Source organism: Microcaecilia unicolor, chromosome 2, assembly GCF_901765095.1.
Source record: "Microcaecilia unicolor chromosome 2, aMicUni1.1, whole genome shotgun sequence".
Taxonomy (NCBI): Eukaryota; Metazoa; Chordata; class Amphibia; order Gymnophiona; family Siphonopidae; genus Microcaecilia; species Microcaecilia unicolor.
This window is the reverse complement of record NC_044032.1, coordinates 544,986,411-545,012,354: the sequence shown is the minus strand read 5'-3', so window position 1 is coordinate 545,012,354 and position 25,944 is coordinate 544,986,411. Positions and strand designations below refer to the sequence as shown.

The 25,944-nt window shown below is 42.6% G+C and overlaps 1 protein-coding gene across 1 annotated transcript in view; it reads left to right on the top strand.

Annotated features, from left to right (window-relative positions):
- Positions 1-25,944, top strand: part of ATP8A1 (ATPase phospholipid transporting 8A1) — a 649,985-nt gene that overhangs the window by 42,786 nt on the left and 581,255 nt on the right. The window contains 1 exon segment of the mRNA XM_030191344.1: positions 18,569-18,668. Within this exon segment, the coding sequence (XP_030047204.1) occupies positions 18,569-18,668 (100 nt within the window).

Below are 25,944 nucleotides of genomic sequence, written 5' to 3'. Positions count from 1 at the left end.
GGCAATTGGCTGAGCAATGCCATGATTGGCGGCATACCTGGTCTCCAGGTCCCTTCCTCACCCCTTTGTTCCCCTGCCTCCCGGCTGTTCTACTGTCTTGTTTTGTTGTTGGCTGTGCCTCCCTCACCAACCATTAAAAGGGGGCGGGGAAGCAGCAGACAGCACGGAGTGCATGCACACACTGCGGGACCGTTACTCGAGGGAGATTAGCCTGCGCCTGGGGAATAAATCTTTCATAAAAAGATGAATTTATTTGCCACAAAAGTTTAAAATACTCATAAGGGAGGGGTCTACTGCTCGTCTTCTGAGACACTCCCACTCTGCTCGGACTATCATAATAGTAGTCCTGCCTGGAAAGGGAGAGAATTACAGGCATCCCCAGTTGTGTGGAAACTTGAATAATCCCAGCGCCTGTCTCCTGCGTTTAAACTACTTCCTGCTAGGTAGCTGCTCTGCTGTTCTAAAACTGACAGTCACAAACCTGACACTGAAAAGGTAGCAAGTAATTATCAGAAAAGCATACCTGCGGAACCTGCATAGACAAAGAAACAAACACACCGATCAAACTAAGTACTTTAGGCTGTACCCGCCTGGGGGTTGAGATGCTGCGGATGAGCCACCACAGGAGCAGGGGCGGAGATTTGGAAGGGGTCTGTTGCTCGTCCTCTGGGGCACCCCCACTCTGCTCGGACAATCTTACTAAACGCCCTGCCTGGAAATAATCCCAGCACCTTTCTCCTTCGTTTACATCTCCTCTCTGTAGAGGGACCAGCTACCTCTCCTTACTCACCCTTTCACAGCTATCCATAGCACATGGATCTATTCAAAGCAGTCCTATTATTACACTCGCTAAATCTGATTCGCCTTATACTTACTTCCCCAGCAGAGGATGCCAGTATCCTTCCTATAATCATACGCTATCATAGGCCGGTCAGTACTTCCAAATTTCTATTTATCAATGGCAATCATTATAGTGGTAGGAAAGTTGCATGCCAGCGAATACAACCAAAAAGAAAAATGGTGCATGGGATAAACATAAAGGAATCCTGTTCAGAAGGAATGGATCCTAACGAGCTTAGCCGAGATTGGGTGGCAGAGCCGGTGGTGGGAGGCGGGGATGGTGCTGGGCAGACTTATACGGTCTGTGCCAGAACCGGTGGTGGGAGGCGGGGATAGTGCTGGGCAGACTTATACGGTCTGTGCCCTGAAAAGGACAGGTACAAATCAAGGTAAGGTATACAGAAAAAGTAGCACATATGAGTTTACTAGTAAAAGAGGCCCGTTTCAGAGCAAATGAAATGGGTGCTAGCAAGGTTTTCATCGCCAACACCCCCCTCCCTTCCTCCCTGGCCAACCCCTTCGTTGTTCTGCCATTGCTCCGCCCCCAACGTCATGACGTTTGACGTGAGGGCGGGGCCCGGAGCGATTTCCCACCCCCCCCGCCTCCCTCCCTGCGAACCCCTTCGTTGTTGTGCTATTGCTCCGCCCTCGAGGGCGGGGCCTGGAGCAATTTTGGTGGCTTCACCACCACGAACCTTCAAACCTTTTTGAAGGAAGTCAGGGCTTGGCTTCACTGACGTCAGTGTCCTCAGAATATTGAGGGTGAGTTTTATTATAGTAGATCTTGTTGGGCAGACTGGATGGACTGTGCAGGTCTTTTTCTGCCGTCATCTACTATGTTACTATTAGGGGATATCAGTCTTCACCTCAAGGACACCGACTCCGGTACAGCTCAAGATTGTAAGGAATTCCTACAGCTCTGGGATCTCTTGTGTCCAACAGCATACTCGACGCATATTAAAGGGCACAGCTTAGACCTCTTTTCTCATAATCTTTCTGGAGATCTTGGCATAGCCATAGCTATGCCATAGATGGACACAAGTTCCATGGTCTGATCATTTTAAATTTAATCTATCCATTCACTGGTCAAAAAAGGTAACCCATCCAAAAGAACATTATACTCCATTCACCACAAGAGGTCGTATAGATGCGGTACAATTTTGGCGGACCATCTATGATATGGAGTGGTTGATACAGCCTGATTTAACTAACTTCCTAGCGGAGTGGACTTCACACTGTCAACTGTGTACTAGACGACATTGCACCACTTAAAATTAGGTCTCGGCGTGTGCATTACTTCTCCCCGTGGTTCACTGATGAACTCAATCAGTTGAAATAACAAATGAGAAGGCTCTAAAGAGCTTGGATGAAAAAGAGAAATGGGATGACATTCCTTACCTGGAAGAATATGTAGAGGAAATACAAGTATGCTATCAGGCAAGCCAGGCGAAAGTACTATTATGTCAAAGTGGGAAAAGATAACTATGACTCGAAGATATTCTATCAAAACTTAAATAATCTCATTAACACAAATTCAGTTGTCTCTTCGACCATTGACCACCTGTCTGCTGCTCAGCTAGCACAGTACTTTAAAGACAAAATTACAAAACTCTGTTTGTCTATGTTTGTGCAGCGCTGCGTATGCCTTGTAGCGCTATAGAAATGCTAAATAGTAGTAGTAGTAGTTGTCGCTACAACCTGCCACTTCCCAGCTGTTTTGGAGCCCACTGCGGATGCATTTCCGGTGGACAGATTCTGGACTACCTTTGCACTGGTCACTGTTGACACAGTTTCTAAGGCGCTCAGTAAATACTCCAGAAAGCATTGTTGTCTAGATGCATGCCTGAATTATCTAATGAAAACAGCCCCATCTTACTTTCTTGATCATCTAACATCCTATCTCAATCATATGCTTCAGTGTGGTTTATTTCCAGAGGATAATGGAAGCATTGTTTTAACACCCATACCGAAAGACAGCAAGAAAAGGGTTGCCGATGTGACTAATTATAGGCTGGTAGCATCCATTCCACTTTTAGTCAAACTAATGGAAAGTGTGGTCACCAGTCAACTCACGGATTATATCCTAAATTTCAATCTGCTTGCCTCTTCTCAATCAGGTTTCCGTGCAGGGCACAACACTGAAACAGCACTGCTCAATCTACTAACAAAGCTCAGGCAGGAACTTGCCTCCAGCAAGAACATACTGCTCCTCCAATTTGATCTGTCGAGTGCATTTGACATGGCCAATCACCATATTCTTTTCAGACTGCTAGACGAAATGGGAGTAGGAGGCAATGTACTCAAGTGGCTTCAGGGATTTCTCACGCTTCGAACATACAAGGTCAAGTGAAAACACACTTCTCATCGGCATGGAGTGCAGACTGTGGCATGCCTCAAGGTTCTCCCCTGTCGCCAATCCTTTTCAACATTATGATGACCCCATTGGCCAACACATTAGCTCATTTGGGGCTAAATCCGTATATTTATGCTGATGATGTTGTATATATTCCATTCAATTCTACAGTCTCAGACATTCTTCGGTCTATTGAAAACGTCCTGCAAGTCATGGACTCATGGCAACCGCTTTCAAGCTAAAGCACACTGCCTTGTTTTGACTTCCCAGCGCAAGTACATCCCTCCCACTTTTATTGTGGTCAAACTCTGATAGTTTGAAACTTTTGGTAGTAATATTTGACCGTTTGTTAACATTTGAAAGTCAAGCAAAGGCGCAAGCCAAGAAGATGTTTATCACGCTGTGGAAGCTCAAGTGAGTACGCCACCTCTTCCTGAGACCACTCTTTAGAAATATGGTACAATCATTGGTGCTCTGTCACACGGACTACTGCAATGGTACATTATAGCAGGGTGTAAGGGCTTTGTCTTGAGAAAGCTACAGACTGTCCAAAATACGGCGGCGAGGCTTGTCTTTAATAAAGCTCGGTTCGATAGCACGCTGCCTCTTCTTGCTAAACTTCACTGGCTTTCGATTAAGGAGCATATTGACTTCAAGGTTTGCACCATGGTCCACAAAACCATCAACGGGAAAGTCCCAAGTTATATGCTGAATATGATTGACTTGCCGGCCAGAAATGCAGACCCGTCTTCCAGATTATATCTCACCTTGCACTACCCCAGCTGGAAAGGCTCTAAGCACGGATCTATTCAGGCGTCAAGCTTTCCCTTCATCAGTGTGCAGCTATGGAATGCACTTCCTAGAGACATCACCAGTTTGAAGGACTACCTGACCTTTCGCAAGGCACTAAAAACACATCTGTTTACCAAAGCAGTATCTCTGGGAACAATGTAGGCCATTGCTTCTACCACCTGGCATACGTGGATCCTGTTTAGTCCTTTTCTTTTGTACTGTTATATATAACGTTTCCTTTCTTTCTTGCCCTTCTACTCTGCTATTCTCATTTGTATCTGATATCTCCGGAGTTCTCTCTCTCTCTCTCCGGTTTATGTAAGCCACATTGAGCCTGCATGTCTGTGGGGATAATGTGGGGTACAAATACCTTAATAAATAAATAAGCCCAACAAAGCCGTGTTTTGCCCCCCCTAAAAGGTTACGTCAGGAGCTTGATGTTTAACTGCAAAAGATATGTACATATAAGGACAAATCATAAAACCAAAGTATTGTATAAATAAAATGTAAACTATATACTAAAAACGTATATGTGTATACATATACATATATACACATATATATATGTATATGTATATATGTATATATATATATGTATATGAGTATATGTGTATATATATATGTATATGTGTGTGTGTATATATATGTGTATGTGTGTATATATATATATATATATATATATGTGTGTGTGTGTGTGTATATATATGTATATGTGTATGTATATGTGTATGTGTGTGTGTATATGTGTATATATATATATGTATATGTGTGTATGTATAACATCCATAAGACACATTAATATAAGCCAAAAAATAAAGGTAAGAAAACGGTTGATACATACCCCAGTGACGCAGTGCAAACAATTCCACGTACTGGACTGAAACGGCTGAAACCAAAAAAACATAATTGCTAAGCAAATGTAGCAAAACAATATATATAAAGGAGACTCTCGCCAGCTATTGTCATTAAATAATGTAAAGCGTAGCTATTTCAGCAGTGCATAAAAAGAGCAAACAGCCAAAGCCAACCAGCAGCAACATTGATTCTTGTTAAAATCAAGGAAGACTTTCCTTACTATATAAGTGGTGTATAGAGAAAATAAACAACCAAATTTTAATGGTGCTTTCAAAAAGCAGTAGCAGCATAGGTGCTTACCATGTGAACCTTTTGTTACTACAAAAACTTATAAAAAGCAAAATACAGCCAGATTTATATATATATATATATATATATATATATATATATAATACACACACACTTTTGCTATTTTAGGCTGAGGGTGTTGAGACAAAGAGCTTCTGATTTTAAAGCTAAATAACTGAACTATTGTATAAAGCATTCTAATATAACTTCCTTTCTCAATGACTTACTGTCAAATCAGCTGGTTATCTAGAAACTGGATTCTAGCCTGGGAGTGTAGATAATTTCATTTATGTCTCTTGCTTATCGTGCAAAATGACACTTTATGAACAAAACATTCTTTGTATGTGCCAGAGTGAAAACTATTTCTATGTCAAACAACTGCAATGTGCTATACAATGCCACATTATATGCATCGCTTACAGTCAAGGACCTTTCTGGACCTTTGCTTGAAAGCTTTGAGAATTATAAAAGGTTGGTGTTAGGATGAGAGGTGGTTTCCCATGTGCAACCAGACCTGTTGCTCTTTGGTTTTTCGGAGGGTATCAACAAAACTATTGAAGCGTTCCTGTTTGAATCTGGCACTTTCAGCTGGTGATCTTATTTTGCCTTTTCAGTACTTTGCAGACTCTTTTTCAAGCATAGTATCACTGGTTAGATATTTGGCATTTTTGACATTCTTTCCTTCTTGCTGACTCTTATTCAGCTTCATATGGGATTTTGGTTTCAGGTTTGCTGAACCAGATCTGTACTTGTGACTTGATACATTTTCCCCTGCTTCTGTTTTTTTCTTTTTGTTCCTCTGTCAACAAGCAGGATATGATCAGCCATACAGGTGGGTGATGTCATCTGTTGGTGACCTGGATGGAGCAGCTTTCTGAGAGCTCAGAATCAGAACTGATGTAAAAATGAGTGTGCACAGCAGTTCCTGCAGTCTTCTCAGTTTTTCTGCCCTTCATAACAGATGTGAAACAGCTTTGCCTTAAAAGAATTACGACATTTTTTTAAAAGTTTTCATCCTTTTACCTCCATTTGTCTATCAGTTTTTCTGTCTATGAAAAAATTGGTTTTCATTTTACATAATAATGTATAAACACTCTAATATTTAGCAGGAGAAAAACAAACTCTGTTGGAATATTCTAATATTCTAACTCTCTAAAAGGAGTTAGCAAAATTTACATTTAGTTAGTTTGTGAGTGTCTCTTTAATTGTGGAAAAACCTCCACTTTAAATATATTACAAAACAATTGAAACCTCAAACCTCCAAACAGGAAAAATACAAAAGTATTTGTTATATCCTTGTTTTATCAGGAGTAGGTTAATATCCTTGGATATGCATATGAGAGAAAGAGAGAGAGATTGGCATGCCACTTCCTCCTTGGTATACAAATCTCATACGTATTCATTGTGGATATCCAGAAAATCCAATGGTGTGCTCCGAGGACTGGGTTCGTGCTCTAGGGTATAAATATTCAGATCTTGATGTTTCTTCTCATACATCTTTTAGCACAAGTTCCATATGGTTTTTGTCGCCTTCCTCTAAACTGCCTCAAGGCCTAATATTCTTAGCAAGATACCACCTCCAAAATTGAACACAGTACTCCAATTGAGGTCTCACCAGTGACTTGTACAGGGGCGTCAACACCTCGTTTCTTCTACAGAATATGCCTCTCTATGCAGCCTAACATCATTCTGGCTATGGCCACTTTCTTGACCTATTGTTTAGTTGCCTTAAAATCTCCGACACTATTGCCCCAAAGTCCCTTTCCTGGTCTGTGTTTATCAGCCTTTCATCCCCTAGCAAATGTAGCTCTCTTGGGTTTCTAAACTCCGTGTGCATCACTCTACACTTCTTCACATTAAATTTTAACTGCCAAACATTAGACCATTCTTCTAATTTCAAAAATCACTTCTCATTCTACTCCCTCTGAGGTGTCCATTCTGGTGCAAAGCTTCACAAAAATGCAAACTTTTCCTTCAAACCCTTTGGCAATCACTCACAAAAATATTTAATAGAATTGGGCTCAATACCGATCCTTGAGGCACTCCACTACTTGCCTTTTTACTCTGAATGAATTCCATTCACTACACCCTTTGTTGTTTGTCAGTTTCCCAGTTTCTAATCCAGTTCACCACTTGGGGTCCTAACTTTGCTGATATCCAAAAAGATTACATCTAGCGTATGCCTTTGATCCAGTTATCTGGTCACCCAGTCAAAGAAAAATAGATTCCTTTGGCACAGTTTTCCTTTGTTAAAATCATATTGCCTCAAATCTTGTAAGCCATCGGATTCCAATTTCTGGGATTTTCTTCTGTGAACACAGAACAGAAGTATTTGTTCAGTGTGTCCACCTTGTCCTCCCCACTCTCCACATATTGGTTCTCAGCACTTTCAGTCTCGCACTTCTATTTCTATCCTTCCTCCTTTCCCTATTGTACCTGGAAAAAGTCTTGTTACCTCTCTTTGTAGCCATTTTTCTTTCATCTGTGCTTTCACTAGCCATATTTTTTTGGCTTCACTGTTCTGAGTTGTGTGGTGTTTTTTTTTTATTTTTTGCATTCTTCTATATTTTATAAATGCTACTTTTGCCTTTTTATTCCTTCAGATACTTGTTTGGTGAACCATATCCATTTCCTTTCCATATTGGCTTTTGTTTATTTCTTTACATAAAGATCTGTTGACATTTTTATAGCTCCTTTCAGCTGATACCACTTCATCACTTACACCTTTACATTCTGCTAGGTTTTTCTTCAGGTACTCTTGTTGTATTCATTTTTCTTCTGTACAAACCAATGCTGGCATGAGGGGAGCCTAAACAAGGCAGTCAAGATTTGCAGCAAACTCCCTAAATACTTGTAAACCATTTCTAAAAGCATTTCAGGTTTTTGCTGCTAAACTGTTAGAATCTGGCACCAAGAAGTTGCTTTTTTGGTAGGCCTCTGATGTAGGTACAAGTACTAAAACTTAGCTGTTGGGTTGGTGAAGTTGTTTGTGTTTTTATTATTAAGTAAATATTTATGCATGTCTCCTTAGTTCCTGACTACCTTATTTGGCTCCCCTTGCTCTGGCATTTGTTCTCTGAATCTGTGAAGAAACGTCCTATCCTTTGCTTTGCATGGAAACATGACTCTGGGGCAGGCAGGGATTTCTGGTTTATTCTGTGTTTGCAGAATGGCAAACGGTGCTTAGGAGATCTGCCATATGCTTGAAGCTCTCTCAGAAGCCGGTAACTACTATGATTGTGGGAGGATGTTTCTGGCTCCTGAGGATGTCTCTTTTGTTTTTGGGAATACAATAAAATTGAAGATCCTCTCCTCTGGTTTCAAAAGAAATCCTCTGTGCAAAAGCTGGCTGCCTCATTACAGCTGAGCAGATTCTTCTCGTTGAATGTGTCTTCATCCTTATACAGTGTGCAGTGGTTTTAAGAGTTCAGGAGCACCATACCTCTTTAGAGGAGGCAAAGGTCTTGATTGAGACTTCACTGAAAGTGTTTGGTTCTTCAGTGCTATCCCATTGATCCGAGCAAGAGCAACATACTTAAAGCAGCATGGCTGAAAGATAGTTTGCACAGTGCAGATAACTTGAATAGTAGTGCATTACCTAGGCTCATGAAGCATGCTGACTCTTCAGCTCCACTGAAATGCCAGTTCTATCATATTAGTGCAGTACATATTTCTGCACCATCACTTATGCATTGGCTAGATGCAGTGCATTTTTGGTAGCAAAAAAGGTGCCGGTACTCAAACGCCAGGCCACCCTTCATGGGTGGGGTGATCACTGAGGGACCCATCCCACAATAGCCAGGTCCCCTGCAAACAGTCACAGAATCTGACAAGGCAGAATTGGTGTGTAGAGCCTGAGCTCTTTCTTCCATTAAAACGTAGGGTCCATGGGTCAATTTTAGCAGACAATAGAAAAGGTGCCAGTACTCAGTACCCCCAAGTACCCCCTCAAAAAAAGCCCTGGCTAGATGATGTGGCTTTTGCCCATATCTGCTGTCAACAGCATCCTGATACTGGGATTCTTCTGGCGCTGAGCAAGCGATATTATTTCATCACTTTTCCCTGTGTGCAGGATTAGGAATCTACTTTTGCTATCTCCACCACACAATATCACTTTGCCAGAGGGCCGTACTTATTCAGTTTTAAGCCAAGAAGTCAGAAACTTGCATTCTTATTCTAATTAGTGTTATATGTACAGATCTCCATCTGAGGCAGAACAAAAACATATGAGATTTAAATGAAAACACACCCAAAATTAAGAAAGGGGAAGTCCTATTACTAGGTAACATCAATCTACCAGAAGTTGCCTGCAGTTCCAGTTGTCCCCATCGCCATCTTCACCTGTCCCTGCAACAGTACAACATTTCATTTGTACAAAAAGTAAGCGATTTGTCTTTTTGAAAATGATGGAACTATTTTGATGAGTTTCAGTTTGTGAGGATGGGGTGGGGATGGGGTCAAAGCTTGCAGAGACAGGGTGGGGATGGGGTCATACTTTGTGCCTGTGGTGTTCTCTAGTAAGGAGATGCAGAATTTTCCAGAGGGCGAACTTTTCTGGCATCTGGTAATGGAACCCTTCTGGGAAGGGAGATATTAGACTGGTGCTTAGAAATGGGGGAAGTGTTTCTGATATCAGTGACTTACGGTATGGTGTGGTTCAGTACTAGGGATAGGTGGTAGTGGTTTCTCTAGAGGTGTGGGGGGGGGGGGGGGGGCTAGAATTCAAGAAAATTAATTGAGGTATGCTTTTATGAGTCTTTAGCTGGATGGAAGCATCTAGGGAAGTGGAATAGCTGTCGACAAAACTGGAAGGACAGTGAACATTTTTGTTTGGAATGTAATTAAAAATAAGAGGAAACAGAGGCTGTGTTGGTTTTCCAATGAAGTTTCTGAAACACTAAGAAAAAAGTATTGTATTTACAGCTTAAGAGATTTCACAAAGAAGATAGGCACCAATATCTGGAAAAAGAAAATTTTGGAAACTAAGAAAGGGAAGAAGCAACTGGAAGAGAAAAGAGCTATAGTAGAAGTCTGGAAATCCAGATGCCACAAATCCAGACCACCTGAAATTCTGGACTCTTCTAATTTTCATGCCAACTGCCTGAGAATCTGGAACCCCCCCCCCCCCCCACACACACACTGTTCAGCTTCTCTCCCAGTTCTGCGTGCTCTCCCTCTCAGCACAATCCTTCACTTGCTTTCCCCGTCCTTTCCTCCCTACATGGTCTGGCGTCTTTCCCCCCACTCCCAGCCCGGCCTTATTATTCCCTCTCAAACCTCAAATCCTGAAGTCTTTGCAGCAGCAGCCTTATTCACTGGCTACCTCTGGCATGCACCGGTCTTTTCTCCTCTGACCCATACCACCCTTCCGAAGACAGGAAGTTGCATCAAAAGGGGTGGTACAGGTCAGAGGGGCAGCAGAGTGAGTAAGGCTGCTGCTGCTCCTGGCACAGTAAAGACTTCAGGAGTTGAGGTTAGAGAGGGAGCAAGCAGGCAGGGCTGGGAGGGAAAGACGCCAAATTGTGAGGTTCCAGAGGAGATCCGGGAAATTATAGACCGGTGAGTCTGACGTCGGTGCCGGGCAAAATGGTAGAGACTATTATTAAGAACAAAATTACAGAGCATATTCAAAAGCATGGATTAATGAGACAGTCAACATGAATTTAGTGAAGGGAAATCTTGCCTCACCAATCTACTACATTTTTTTGAAGGGGTGAACAAACATGTGGATAAAGGTGAGCCAGTTGATATTGTGTATCTGGATTTTCAGAGGGCGTTTGACAAAGTACCTCATGAAAGACTCCAGAGGAAATTGGAGAGTCATTGAATAGGAGGTTCTATTGTGGATTAAAACTGGTTAAAAGAAAACAGAGAGTAGGTTTAAATGATCAGTGTTCTCAATGGAGAAGGGTAGATAGTGGGGTTCCCCAGGGGTCTGTGCTGGGACCAATACTTTTTAACATATTTATAAATGACCTATAGATGGGAGTAACTAGTGAGGTAATTAAATTTGCTGATGACACAGTTATTCAAAATCGTTAAATCGCGGGAGGATTGTGAAAAATTACAAGAGGACCTTACGAGACTTGGAGACTGGGCGTCTAAATGGCAGATGACGTTTAATGTGAGCAAGTGCAAAGTGATGCATGTGGGAAAGAGGAACCCAAATTATAGCAATGTCATGCAAGGTTCCACGTTAGGAGTGATGGTCCAAGAAAGGGATCTAGGTGTCGTCGTTGATGATACGTTGAAACCTTCTGCTCAGTGTGCTGCTGCGGCAAAGAAAGCAAATAGAATGTTAGGTGTTATTAGGAAAGGAATGGAAAACAAAAATGAGGATGTTATAATGCATTTGTATCGCTCCATGGTGCGACCACACCTCGAATATTGTGTTCAATTCTGGTCGCCGCATCTCAAAAAAGATATAGTAGAATTAGAAAAGGTGCAGAGAAGGGCGACGAAAATGATAAAGGGGTTGGGACGACTTCCCTATGAGGAAAGGCTAAAGCAGCTAGGGCTCTTCAGCTTGGAGAAAAGGCGGCTGAGGGGATATAAGATAGAGGTCTATAAAATAATGAGTGGAGTTGAACGAGTAGATGTGAAGCGTCTGTTTACGCTGTCCAAAAATACTAGAACTAGGGGGCATGCGATGAAGCTACAATGTAGTAAATTTAAAACGAATTGGAGAAAATATTTCTTCACTCAATGTGTAATTAAACTCTGGAATTCGTTGCCAGAGAATGTGGTAAAGGTGGTTAGCTTAGCGGAGTTTAAAAAAAGGTTTGAATGGCTTCCTAAAGTAAAAGTCCATAGACCGGTATGAAATGGACTTGGGGAAAATCCACTATTTCTGGGATAAGCAGTAAAAAATGTTTTGTACTTTTTTGGGATCTTGCCAGGTATTTGTGACCTGGATTGGCCACTGTTGGAAACAGGATGCTGGGCTTGATGGACCTTTGTTCTTTCCCAGTATGGCAATACTTATGTACTTATGGTGGCTGTGTGCCTCCAGTCTTCAGAATGGAATGTCTTTGATGTCACCGTAGTGGGTGATGGTAGTCATGGATGCCAGCTTTACAGGGTGGGGAGCTCATTGTCTTCACCAAGTGGCACTGGGCTGTTGGTCAGAGACGGGAGCGACTTGACCCATCAAGCGGCTGGAATTGAGATCGTTGGTGATTGCCCTTGGATCCTTTCAGGAGCTCCTAGAAGGTCAGGCGGTTTGAATTCTCTTGAACACCACCACAGCTGTGGCTTACGTCAACCGCCAGGTGGTACTCAGAACATAGCGTTGGCCATGGAGTAGACCGGCCTTTTACAGTGGGCAGGGACTCCTTTGCTTGTCAGTGGCTCACATTGCAGGCCAGTCCAGTGTTCAGGCTGATTTTCTCAGCTGTTATCTTCTCGATTCAACGGAATGGGAAATGGCGATGGAGGCATTCCTTTTGATCTGTTGATGGTGGGCCACACCAGAGATGGATCTGATGGCAGCCAGTGTGAATGCCAAGGTACTCAAGCTCAACAGAAGAAAAGAGGTTGAGTCAGCAGGACTGGATGCTCTGTTGCAACCCTGGCCAAAATCAGGCCTTCTGTACTTCTTTCCTCCTTGGCCTTTAATTGGGTGTCTTCTGCATCAGATCAGACTTCTAGGACAGGTGGTTTTAGTAGCTCTGGACTGGCCACACCATCTGTGGTATACCGATTTGGTTCAACTGCTAGTAGAACCTTCTGTACGACTACCAGTCATGCCCGGACTCCTACATCGGGGTCCAGTACAGATGGAGGACGCCTCCCACTTTGGTCTTATGGCTTGGCTGTTGAGAGGGCGAAGCTGAGAAGGGAAGGACTGTGATGATGCAGTTATTGCCACTTTGCTTTGAGCTCAGAAATGTTCCGCAACAATGGCTTATTCCAGAGTCTGGTGTACCTTTGAGACATGGTATACGGATCGTGCTTGATACCCCTTTGAAGTATCTGTTTTGCAGATTTTTGGCTTTTCTACACAAAAGGTTGCAGAAGGGTTTGGCCTACAACTCTCTTTGGGTTCAAGTCGTGGCCTTGGCCTGTTTCCGATGTCAGGTGTCAGGCTCCTCCTTTGTGGCTCATTCAGAAGTGGCATGTTTTTTTGAATGGTTCTCTCGGGTAACGGTGGCTTCCCACCATATTTAGGGGATTGCTTTGATACATCCCACCAGTTCCTGGATTCATCTGCTGCTGAGGCTAAGGAAGGTAAAATTATGTCATACTTGATAATTTTCTTTCCTTCAGTTGCAGCAGATGAATCCAGGACCTCTGCCTTTTATTGTCTTTGGTGTGAGTTTGTTTCTTAGAGTTCAGATTCTGATTGTCAGAAATAAAGAAGATAATAAAAAAGAACAGAAGAAAGCATCTTATGACATATTCCGGAGAAGACTCAATCTGTACTTATGAGTACTGTTTTCCTTGAAATTCCACGTTTGTGTGTCCAGCTGTTGCCGCGTTGTTGTGAGGAGGTTTTTTTTGTTGTTGTTATTTCTATTTTATCCTTATCCTCTGCTTTGGGGATGTGATCTATACTGAAGTGATAAGGAGCTGGACGTCCAGGGTCACTGCTTTCTCTTGTGACCTCTATCTTATATCCACCTGCTGGTAGGTGGATATAACCCACCAGTTCCTGGATTCATCTGCTATGACTAAAGGAAAGAAAATTACCAGGTTAAACATAATTTTACCTTACCTGTTTTTCTACACAGTATGCTAAAAGAAGACATCTATCAGAAATACTGGTTAGTTCAGACCTTCTATTAACCTCTCTTATCTGAAAGCCTTTTTTGGTCAATCTAGATAGAGGTCTGCAGTACACTTCTACTTACTGACCTTCTCCTAGGTCAGCTAAGCCAGCATTTTATCAATAGCTCACTTAAGACAATTTCTGTTAAAAACATACGTTTAATTTTCTCAGTTCCACACCTGTAAGATTCTATCTACTTAATTGCAGGTTGCATTTCAGTGGTGGATCTCAGTATTCGACCTGCTTTAAGGGGCTCTCTCTTCCACCTTAACAGCATTGTGTACTCACTACCGTTGCATCCAGCGATTGTGGAGTTCATCTCGGTCTTAATTATACCCAAGGTTCCTGGTCAAAAGATGAAAAACTCTTCTACATCAGTATCTAGAGCTGAAAGCAATATCCTACACTTTGTTTTTAATTATTATTTGCTTGCTTTCTTCATTGTCACTATTGATCCAAACAGACAAACGAGCGACAGTGTTCTGTCAACAAACAAGGTGGGGGGGGGGGGATTGTTTTGGTTCCTGAAGGCAATAAGGATGTTGGACTTCTCAATTCTCAGTCATATATTCCTCTAAGCTACTTATGTAACTGGAAAGAAAACCGGTTAGCTAAGAAGCTCAGCAGAGTTCTCTAGCCTGGGCAAGTCACTTAACCCTCTATTGCCCCAGGTGCAAAACTTAGGTTTTGAGTCTACTAGGGACAGAGAAAGTACGTGATACATGTAAACCTCTTTCTTGCACTATGGAAAGGTGATATATGAAGTCCACTACCCTTTTGTTCCATTACCCTTTATCCTGTTGCATTTTCACTGAACTGAACAATGATACAGTCTATCTTTCAAGGGTGGTATGTTTTCTACCACCAGTGAAAATATCAAGCTTTCCCTGTAGAGCTTGATAACAGCCTTCTATGGATGAATGTGTTGCAACAGAGTGGACTTCATCTTTCCTAGGTGGGGGGTGGTGGCAGACAGTGTCTCCAGATTGGTTAATGTTGCACATACCATGACAGTAATGAACATCTGCCTTAATACCAGCATATATGGAGTGTTCTCTCGGTCTCTCAAACTTACTAATAAAGCTCGTCCATAGTACTTTCATGTGCTGAAGAGAACTTCTTTCTGGAGTTCATAAGATGTAACATAGCCTATGTTTGCTCTTGTGGGGGTCTGTTTACGAGTATCACACATTAGATAATCACCCCCCATTAGCCTACCCCAACTGTCTATAGCTGGAATACTCAAGTCCCTGGGTTTTTTGTTTCTTACCCTAATAAAACAAATATTACTTACTCAGACGTGAAATAAAAAGAGAAGTTTATTCTAGAAACAAGTAAATAATAGCTCAAGCAGAGGCTATTGCAAGTCTGAAATACAGAAAAGAAATGATTAGAGAGACTCTCTTGTCTCCAAGCCAGTTCACTGCTTTGGAAACAAAGATGCCTCCTGAACCCTACTCTGTCACTCATATTTATACAAAACATGTTATACAATAATCCGGAAACTAATTACATCTTAGCACATGTCACTAACCAATCATCTGATCAAACATGCTTGTCACCCAACTACTAGAAACTTCTCTCCCACCATACCTTTGTCACAAATTCCATGCCCCCCTCCTCATACTATTTCAGTTTTTGTATCACATATCCAAGCTGTCACTAAGTTATTTTTGCTGTATCAGGTTGACCTTGTGGTTGGCTAGCTTTTCCATCTTCCCCTTTTCACTATCTAAATATAATATAGTTTCAAACTGTATAAAACACAGGAAATCTGAACCAAAACTTAATATAAAATCTAAATATCAATTAAAATTATCTTAATTACATTGAGCTATTCTATATACATGTACTTATCTACTAAACGCTTGTAACAAAGTTCACAATGAATAAATTCTTAAGCTGTCTTGTACAGTATCTTGCTCTAGACATGACCTTATATTACAGAAAAAAACAGGTTTTTTCCATTCTCATGAAGCACCTCCCTCCCCAAAATTTTAAGCAAGCTTCTATAGCCTTCTCATCACCCACACACATCTGTCTAGGTGAAGGATCCACTTTCCCTTCTCCCATCGGTTGCCCAACAAATCACATTAAATGTGTAAACATGTTGTTGGGTCCAGTCTAATCAGGAGGAATGTGGGTCACATGGCTGTCCTAGCACAGTTTCACAAGATCACCCTGCAGCCTAATCTAGTTAGCAAGGATTGAAAACAGCACACAGAACAATTAATGGGGGGACAAAATAAATCTTACAGGTAATCCTTGTTTCATTATTCAGAGGGGTGCTGTGAAAATACAAACATTAGGGGTCTGAGCCCCCCCCCCCCCAAGTTCCCTACACTCTCGTATCTTTAATAGCTATGACACTAGCAAAGTTCCAAGGCTGAGTGCTTTGAATGTTAAAATGCTGCACGGGACTCAACAAAACTGGTTTTTCTCTCAAAAAAATACCTGTTCAATCAACAATGACAATTTGAGTGTTTCCAGCTTTAATTTATGGAAAACTAAGATACTCTTTTGCATCCCAACCTCACAATACTGGCTCTTGTAGCTTGGAAATTGAGCACCACTTAATTACTTCCTTAGGACTTCTGTCTACAAAAGATGAGAAGATAACTGTACCTTTTTATGTGAAAAAGATTTTCCATCTAGGGCTCTTCCTGAGGGCTATCTTTTATTTCAAGTCTAATACTGAAATTCTTCTGAGTTCTGTCAGACCTTCAGTTATCCTCTGTCGTTGTTCCTCAATGCATTGTCTGCCTAGCACACCTTGATAGATCAAACTTCAACTTTGTCTTGAAAGTCATAAGAGGTCATCTTCATGTCAAGCCTGCAGTCCAAAAATGGCAAGTCCCAGTCAATTTAGTCATTCTGATTCTAACCTAATGAAACCCCTTTTTGAGCTGATATAATCTTCATCTTGAATGCACCTTGACATGGAAGGTATTTTTATCAATTGCAGCCATTTTTGCTAGAAGAATCAAAGATCTTTCATTCATTTTGTCATATAAGTTTTACTCTCACAATCCCATCACATTAAGATCATTTGCTTCGGCATGAAAATCTCACACACTTTGGAATTGAAATAAGCTCTCATCTATTACCTGAAGAGAATGGAGATCTTTAGAAAGTCCACTAAACTTAAATCGCTTGGAGCTGGCTAACTGCCGATATTTAATGGCATTTAACTGGGCAGTGCCATAGAATATCGGCACTGAGTGGTCATTTTGGAGCCAGGCTGCACAAGGGTGTGGAGTTGAAGAGTAGCTGAGAGTTATACAAGTGCTGACAGTTTTCAGTGCTAGACTCTTACAGCTAATGGGCATGTAGGACCACATAAAAAGTGGTCCTAAATGTGTTTGGTTAGCTGTGTGTGTGCTGGCATTGAATATTGGCCAGCACCCACTTAACTTCTGGTACTGGTTGGCATATTTCCAGTGTCATCACCTTTTGACAAAACAAGCCCCCCCCTCCCAGAGGTCCAGACATCTCCTCATCTACCCTCAGTTACAATAGACCCCCTTTGGGTCTACCTGAACTTCTTGGAGATCTAGCAGAGCAATGGGGGCAGGAGCAGACAGACCCTGCTCATTTCTGCCCCTAGCAACTCCATGGCCAAAATGGTTGCTGCTACGACCTCTAGCAGTAGTATTTTAGTACCAGAGCAAGTCTCCTGCCCATGCTGGTTCTAGTTGCAAAATGACTGCAGGGATCTCCTGCGGTAGTCTCAGCAGCCATTGCAATAGAGCTGCAGCATGAGGCAGGAATGAGTGGGATTTGTTTCTGCCCCTGAAGAGGCCATTAGACCACTAGGACATAAGGTAGGCCCAGGGAGGGACTACAAATGGTTGAGCACAATGGGTGGGGGTGGATAGTGAGGGGGGCTGCTGCTGAGGGGATGGCTTGGGATGGGTTTTTTTTGGTTGGGTGTGGAGGAGAAGTTTCATTTTTGTTTTCTGATAAAACCCAAGTGGCTGTTTTTGGTCACAGATTAGGTCGGTCTCTTGTTGACTCCTAAGGTTGTGTTAGACTGAAGGGACTTTGGAGATTGTTGCTACATGGGACATCTTGGGTATACCCAGAAAAACCTTTGTTGTCCTGAGCTTTCTGAGAGCTATCAGTTTTGGAGTTTTGTCACCTGCTGCTGTTTCTGCTGTCTACAGAGAACCTCTATGACAGGCAAGCAACATTGGGGCTCATTTTCAAAGCAATTAGACTTACAAAGTTACATAGGTTACTGTGGAACTTTTGTAAGTCTAGGTGTTTTGAAAATACGACTCTTTGTGTGTTAAAGAATAAGTTTTGTAATACATAGCCATTTTTATTTTATTTTATTTTGAATGACATACTGATTTTGGTTATAGTGCTATATAAAATTTATTATAGTTAAATATAGTCATTGAAGTCAGTAGCCCAAGAATTAACAAATTTCTCAGCCTGATCTGGTATATTCCATCTATTTGGCAGTAGAGAATTGTATAAGTTTGCCCTATATTACCACCTCTTATCCTTTATCAGGATGAAATGCTTTTCATTTTAGACAAAACCATTCTATGAAGTAACATTCTGATGCAGTGCTCAAAAATGTGAGAAATCCAAAAGCTGTCTATATATTGAATAAATTGTCACCTAAAGAGCACAGTAATATTATTCTGCTTGTTTTCCAGCACTGCAAAATATAATGTGATCACGTTCCTGCCACGGTTCCTGTATTCTCAATTCAGAAGAGCAGCTAATGCATTTTTCCTTTTTATTACATTACTTCAGGTAAATATATTTCCTATAACTTAAAATTCATAAACTATAAGAAGCACATTTTTGTTGAATACTTTTATTTTGTTAAACCCAAATTTGCTTAATAGTTTGGAATAGCTTGTAATTTATAAGGCACAATTCTGTTCATTGTATTAGTATATATGAAGGCCCATTTTAAGTAGAATATTCTATGAGATCGCAATTCAGATACCCGGGTTGGGATGTTCTCCATTCCGATGGCATTTTACAAAGGACTGTTCCGAACATGGAGCCTTTTGTGAAAATACCTATGAGGAAATTCAAGAGTGCAAATATATTTGAATGCATTTTACAAATATACATTTTGGAAAAATGAACGGCACAAGCTTGTCTGCTTCTGTGTAGAAGTGCCAGTTTCACAATTAATACTGTATATACTCAAATATAAGCCCATCTAAATATAAGTAGAGAACATTTTTCCCGTAAAAGAGGGAGGAAAATGTTAACTCGAATATAAGCCAAGGGCTTATATTCAAGTATTCCTCTCGCGTGGTGACTGCCATTTCTCTCCCCATCCCCGGCGGTTACAGGCAGCTTTCTCCCTCTCCCCCACCCCAAACAAAAAGTGACCAGCAAGCCTGGACGCGGACACTTATGCTAACACAGAAGTAACTGTGAGCAGGGCAGGGCCGGCTCGGGACCTTGAGCATGCGCAGATGTTCAAGGCCCCAACTGGGCCTGCTTGCAGTTACTTCTGCATCTTGTCAGCGTCCAGGCTTATTGGTAAGAGAAATGCTGGTCAGTCTTTTTTTGGGGTGGGGGAGGAGGAAAGATGTGCCGGTCACCATGTGGTTGGGGGGGGGGGGTGAGGAAGAGAGACGTGCTAAGCTAAGATCCCAATTTTTGGGCTCAAAAATCTTGGCTTATAGTTGAGTATATACAGCACTTTTAAGTGGTGCCATTTCCACTTGTAGCTGCCCCATTTTACAAACCTAGATGTGTAAATGCTACAGTTAAATGAGGCTGCAGTTGTTATTGATTTTCATTTTGGAGGCAGAAATAAACAGCAGGGGATTAAGGGCTATTACTCCCTTAATCCCTCATGTAAAGCCCTAGTTGAGCTCTTATTTTACTTAGTTCATCAGTATGAAAGTAATAAATGAGCATGTTTTAAAAATTATAACTCTGAGCGGGTATAAAACCTGATGAGGAATTTTTTTTTTTGCCTATGAACCTGTATTCCCTTCATAAAATGGGGCATACACATATAGACCTTTGATCTGCCCAAGCCACACACTCTTAATGATTGCCATCCTCTGGCTTGTCGTTTTGTTCTAAGATTGTATCGTCTTGTTTGATTTGTTGCTTTTCTTTTATTTCCCTGTCCTATGATATTGCAGTTGCTTTCTAACTGTTCTGTTTAGTTTGTAAACTGCTTTGTTATGCCTTCTGGAAAGGCAGTATATTAAATTTAAAAAAATCATAATCTCTGCATGGGGGTAGATTTCCATATGTAGCTAGTGGCCTTCTGAATTGCCATCTGCACATCTACATAATATACATATATGTAAATGCTGGTATTTACATATGAATATGTTTATAAAGTAAAATCCTTAGTATGGCAGAAATATGTTCTACTGGAATGGGTTATATGCATACTGTGGATTCTGTACTGTTACTTGATGTTTTATGGACAGTTCCTCTAGATGTATACTAAAGCATCATATTGTACCAACTTTTCTTTCCACATGCCTGTGTTGTGGATGGTCATACAGTGAGACTCTCAGTAACATAAGGGAATAAGAACTTCTTTTGATAATCCTCTGTCCACAGACTTGCCTGATGAAATGTGGCTAACTAGGCTTCTCTTTGGAACAGCCTGCCTTTCTCTACTAGCAAGGCCTTTACTCTCTTCCTCTTTGTATCCCTTCACCCCACTACCTCTGCTTCTATATCAACCCAAGCCAACCTTTTAACATTAATTCATACTCATATTACCTATAAAAACCCATACACATTGTCTCTCTCCCTCTTCACCTTCTCTACCCCATCCATTGAATCAACACATTCAGGCACAAAATGTCAGTAAATAGTATTGAGCACTTCAGCTTGAAACAGCAGTGAAACAATATTCTGCAACTCTTTTAAGAAAAAAATGGAGAGGGGAGTGTAGAGGGTTGGGTCTTTTGGGGGTGGGGAGAAAATTGGAGAGGTGTGAGCAAGAGAGTGATGGGGACAGTGGGGGGGTGGAGGTGAGAGGAAATTTAGGTTAGTTAAGGTTGAACTTGCCAAGATAACAGGGATCAAAAATTGGAAGAGGCACAAACAAAGTTGCCATTGTGGAAGGTTGAGACTGAGGATGAAGTTTGGTGGCAGTTACAACCATGAATTAAGGCATGTGGAAGAATACCCCATAAGGTGTGGTATGGGTTGTAACTACCAGACTGGTTGAGCCATTGTGCCTTTATCTGGTTATGGTACAGCTCTGGTTGTCTCATCTTGATAAGGATAAAGTGCAACTAGAAAAAGGTCAGTGAAGGACAAACACCTTCCTTATGAAGAGGCTAAACAGATTAGGGCTTTTCAGCTTAGAGAAAAGATAGATGAGAGGTGATACAATGAAAGTTTATAAAAGCATGAACAGGGTGGAGCAGTCAAGTAAGGGGAGAGTTGTTTTTGCTTTGTTTGATAAGTTAAACAACAGTCCATGAAACTAATGACTAGTAGATTGAAAACATATCTAGCAAGCTTTTTTCACACAGCATGAAATTAAGCTGTGGTATCTGTTCCCAGACATTATGTAGATACTTCTGTGATCCAACTTTGATTTCTTTGGCCTTTTGACTTAATCAAGGTAGATAACAGAAGATGTATGAGAAGAGACTTTGATGAGCTGAATATTTAGCCTAGAGGAAAGAAGAGATAGGGAAGATATGGTCCAAATGTTTGAAAATTTGAAACAAATCCTTTCCAGCAATGGGGAAACAGTAGAACTAGAGGACATGAATTGAGGTTGGGGGGGGGGGGGGGAGTCAACTTAGGAGAAACATCAGGAAGTACTTTTTTCACAGAGAACGCAATGAAATGCCTGGAATGCCCTCCTGGGAGAGATGGTAGAGACAAAAATGGTGATGGAATTCTAAAATGAATGGAAATGGAGTAAAACAAAACTTAATGGTGCTTCTCAGTAGCTGGGAAGTAAGGCCAGTGCCTGGCAGTTTGTTCCCAAAAATGGTTAAGACAGAACAATATCAAGAATGCAACTTTTGTAACATAATGTTGGACAGACTTGATGGACCATGCTAGTCCTTATCTGCTGTTGTCTTCTAGGTTGAACCCTCTTACTAAAAATTCAGATAGTTCCTGAAAAACTTATCTGTTTGAAAAAGCCTTCAGTCTCCGGCTGGATGATGGTGAGGTCTTCAGGGTTCACTGGTTCCTGCAATCTTTTTTTTTTTTTTCTTGCCTTTCCTTTTATGATGCTTTTAATTCTCACCTTTAGGTCACAGTGCTTAGTATTTCTACTGTCGTGTTCCTCCTAGTTTTCTTACTTTCCTTTTTCTTTCCTGTCTTAAATTGACGTTCCTTTCTTTGTTTTATATACTTTGAATATTGTACATAGCTTTGTTTTTGAGGAAAAGTGGTATAACAAAGTAAGCCATAAACCATACTATAAATTCAGGAGAGCCTGCTCGTATCAGCTGGTCAAATGTTGAGGATATTGGCCCATATTGCATCGGCAGTTTGCGTCATTCTGACACATCTCTATTTGAGGCAAGCTCAATGAACCTTTTCCTCCCAGTAGATCGTCTATGGGAAATCTTCAGGATGACATATCCGTTACCAGTTCTCTATGGGATTCGTTGTCCAAGTGGGCAAATCATTTCAATTTGGGAAAAGGAATCCCATTCCAAATACCTCAGATTTAAACAACTCTAATGACAGATACATACAAACTGGGCTGGTGGAGGATTATCTTGACAGGATCTGCACCCAGGGTAGATGGTCTTCCTGGGAAAGGTTTCAGCAGATAAAATCTTTCCTTTAAAGTGGTTCCACCCCCCCCCCCAGACTATGACTGAGTACTTCCATAAGAAGATTCACAAGATTATCCGATTTACCCTTGAGTTCTCCACCAGGTTACTTCCATCTCTCCTTCTCCCACGTCACAACCTTCCTTTACCCTCTGCCACCCTTTCTTCCTAAAATCACTGAAGAGGAAAACTGCATCTTTCCTCCTTTAAACTTACAACCTGTTCCTCTGATCCCATTCCCACCTATCTACGGTACTCAACTCTGTGTATCCTACTGACATACCATCTATCTGTCATATCCTCAATTTTTCACTTTCCACTACAGCTGTTCTTGATGCCTTCAAACATGCTGTGGTTACACGACTTCTCACAAACCTTCATTGGACCCTACCTGCTCTTCAAACTAATGTCATCTTTCTCCTTCCTTTTGTATCCAAGCTGCTTGAATGTGTTGTTCTTTGCCATTATCTTGACTTTCTTGTATCTAAAGTTATTCTTGATCTACTACAATCCAGCTTTCACCCTTTATATTCATCAGAAATGGTTTTTGCAAAAGTCTCCATTGACCTGTTCCTGTCCATATCCAAGGGCCTTTACTCCTTATTCTTCTTAACCTATCTGCTGTTTTGACACACTTGTTCACCTACTCTTTGATACAGTGATCTCACTTAGATTTCAGGGCTCTGCTCTCTCTTGGTTTTCTTATCTCTTTCATCACTCTTTGTGTCTACTCTGGTGGATTCCCTGGGGATCCCCTCCACTTCTTTGATTTCCTCCCATGGTTTTCAGTCTCTTTGTGTTGATGACACCTATACCGGAAATTTCACCAGGCATAGAGGCCAAAGCCTCAGCCTACTTGTCTGACATTGCTGTCTTGATGTCTCATCACCATCTGAAACTGAACATGGCCAAGTCTCCCTAAAACTACCTGTCCTACCTTTCCGGTGCATGACTCCATCCAAGAGCTTATTTCTGCTCAATGGTCTGACCCCGATGGGCCTTTGAAAGTGGCCAGGGCTATAGGTCAGCTTTACCCTCTGCGTGAGGAGCACTTGGCCCCTTTGGGGATGCATTGGTCACGGCGGTGACAAAAAAGACCACTCTACTACTACAAATCATTTCTATAGCGCTACCAGTCATACGCAGCGCTTCACTCTCCCAGTAGAGGGAGGAGTCGCTTTGAAAGACATGCAGGACCGGCGGCTGGAGTCTGCGCTGAAGCGGTCCTTTGAAATTGCGGGCCTTGCCTTGAGGACGTCTATTTGCAGTTCCTATGCAGCTTGGGCATGTCTTTCCTGGCTACAGCAGGCGGTGGAACAGCCCGCCGATGGTGCGTGCCCCCTTTCTGAGGTTGCCCCGTGGATGGAATCGACCCTGTCATTTTTGGCTGATGCCCGTTATGATCTGGTCAGAGCTTCGGCTAAACAGATGTCTGTGGCGGTGTCCGCCTGCCGCCTTCTTTGGCTGCGGCATTGGGCGGTTGACATGGCTTCTAAGCAAAGGCTGGTGAGGCAACCCTTTCGGGGCCTCCTGTTATTTCGAGAGGAATTGGGGAAGATTGTGAAAGACCTGGGGGAATCTAAACCCCAGCAGTTACCTGAGGATAGGCCGAGGCCTTCTTCCAAGGGTTCTGTGTTTCCCTCCTCTTCCAGACTCGCTTCCGTGAAGCTCGCAGGTATTGCCCAGGGCACTCTGCAAGGTTTTCTCAACGTGCCCGTTTTCAGCAGAGGAACTCCTTTCGCTCAGACAAACGTTCCACAGGGGCCGGTTCAAGGCCAGGACAGGGGCGTCCTCCACAATGATGGGACGCCGGTCCACTCCTCCTTGCCTGCAATAGGAGGACGTCTTTCTCTCTTTCTAGAGGAGTGGACCAAGATCAGTGGGTGCTGGACCTGATCAGAGAAGGTTACCGACTGGAATTCGGTGCCCCGGTGAGAGACATGTTTGTGGAGTCCCGATGCGGCACTGCCGTTAAATGGGTGGCGGTAGATGAGACCTTACAAGTCTTGCCGCACCTTGGAGCGGTGATCCCGGTGCCTCCCGCCGAACGTGGCTGCGGCCGCTATTCCATTTATTTTGTCGTGCCTCGAAAAGGCGGGTCTCACAGACTGATCCTCGACTTATGAAGAGTCAACGAGGCTTTCAGAGTACGACATTTTCGCATGGAAACCCTGCGCTCCGTCATTGCGGCGGTACAGCCAGGAGAGTTTCTCACATCTCTGGACCTAAAAGAAGCTTATTTGCACATTCATATCTGGCCTCCACACCAGCGATTCCTCCGCTTTGCGGTGTTGGGAAAGCATTTTCAGTTTCAGGCCTTGCCTTTCGGCCTAGCCACAGCTCCCCGTACCTTTTCCAAGGTAATGGTGGTCGTAACTGCCTGTCTCAGGCGAGAGGGTATCAGAGTTCACCCTTATCTCGACGACTGACCTCATTGGAGCGAATTCGGCAACCGAGAGTCGTCTTGCCACAGCAAGAGTGGTGGCGGTCCTGCAGGCGCTAGACTGGGTGGTCAATATACCCAAAAGTCACCTGACCCCCTCTCAGTCTCTCGAGTATTTGGGGGTCCGGTTTGACACGGCATCGAGGTTTGTCTTTCTCCCCGACCAAAGGCCGTGCAAGCTTCAGAATCAGGTCTGTCTGCTCCTGTGGATGCCTCACCCGCGAGCTTGGGACTTTGTCCAGCTGCTGGGGTCGATGACGGCCACCTTGGAGGTGGTGCCTTGGGCGAGAGCGCATATGAGGCCTCTGCAGATTGCCCTGCTTCAACAATAGTCTCCGATGTCCCAGGAATATCAACGCGGACTAACGTTGCTCCCTGAGGCCCGGCTCAGTATGGAGTGGTGGCTCTCTGACAGGATGCTGTGCCAAAGAATGCCTCTTGCGCTTCCTTCTTGGTGCCTGGTGATAACAGATGCCAGCCTTCTAGGCTGGGGAGCGCATTGCCAGGGAAGCTATGCTCAGGGTCTGTGGACACCCGTGGAAGCGGGGTGGTCCATCAATCGCTTGGAACTGAGAGCGATATTCCAGGCTCTTATGGCCTTTCAAAAGACTCTGAAGGGGCTTGCTGTCCGGGTTCTGTCAGACAACACGACAGCGGTGGCATACATAAATCGTCAGGGAGGCACTCAGTGCAGGGCCCTGGCCGCAGAGGCCGCCCAGATTTGCCACTGGGCTGAGCTACACCTGCAGCTTATTTATTTATTTATTTATTGCATTTGTATCCCACCTATTTGCAGGCTCAAAGTGGCTTACATAGTATTGATAACATAGTT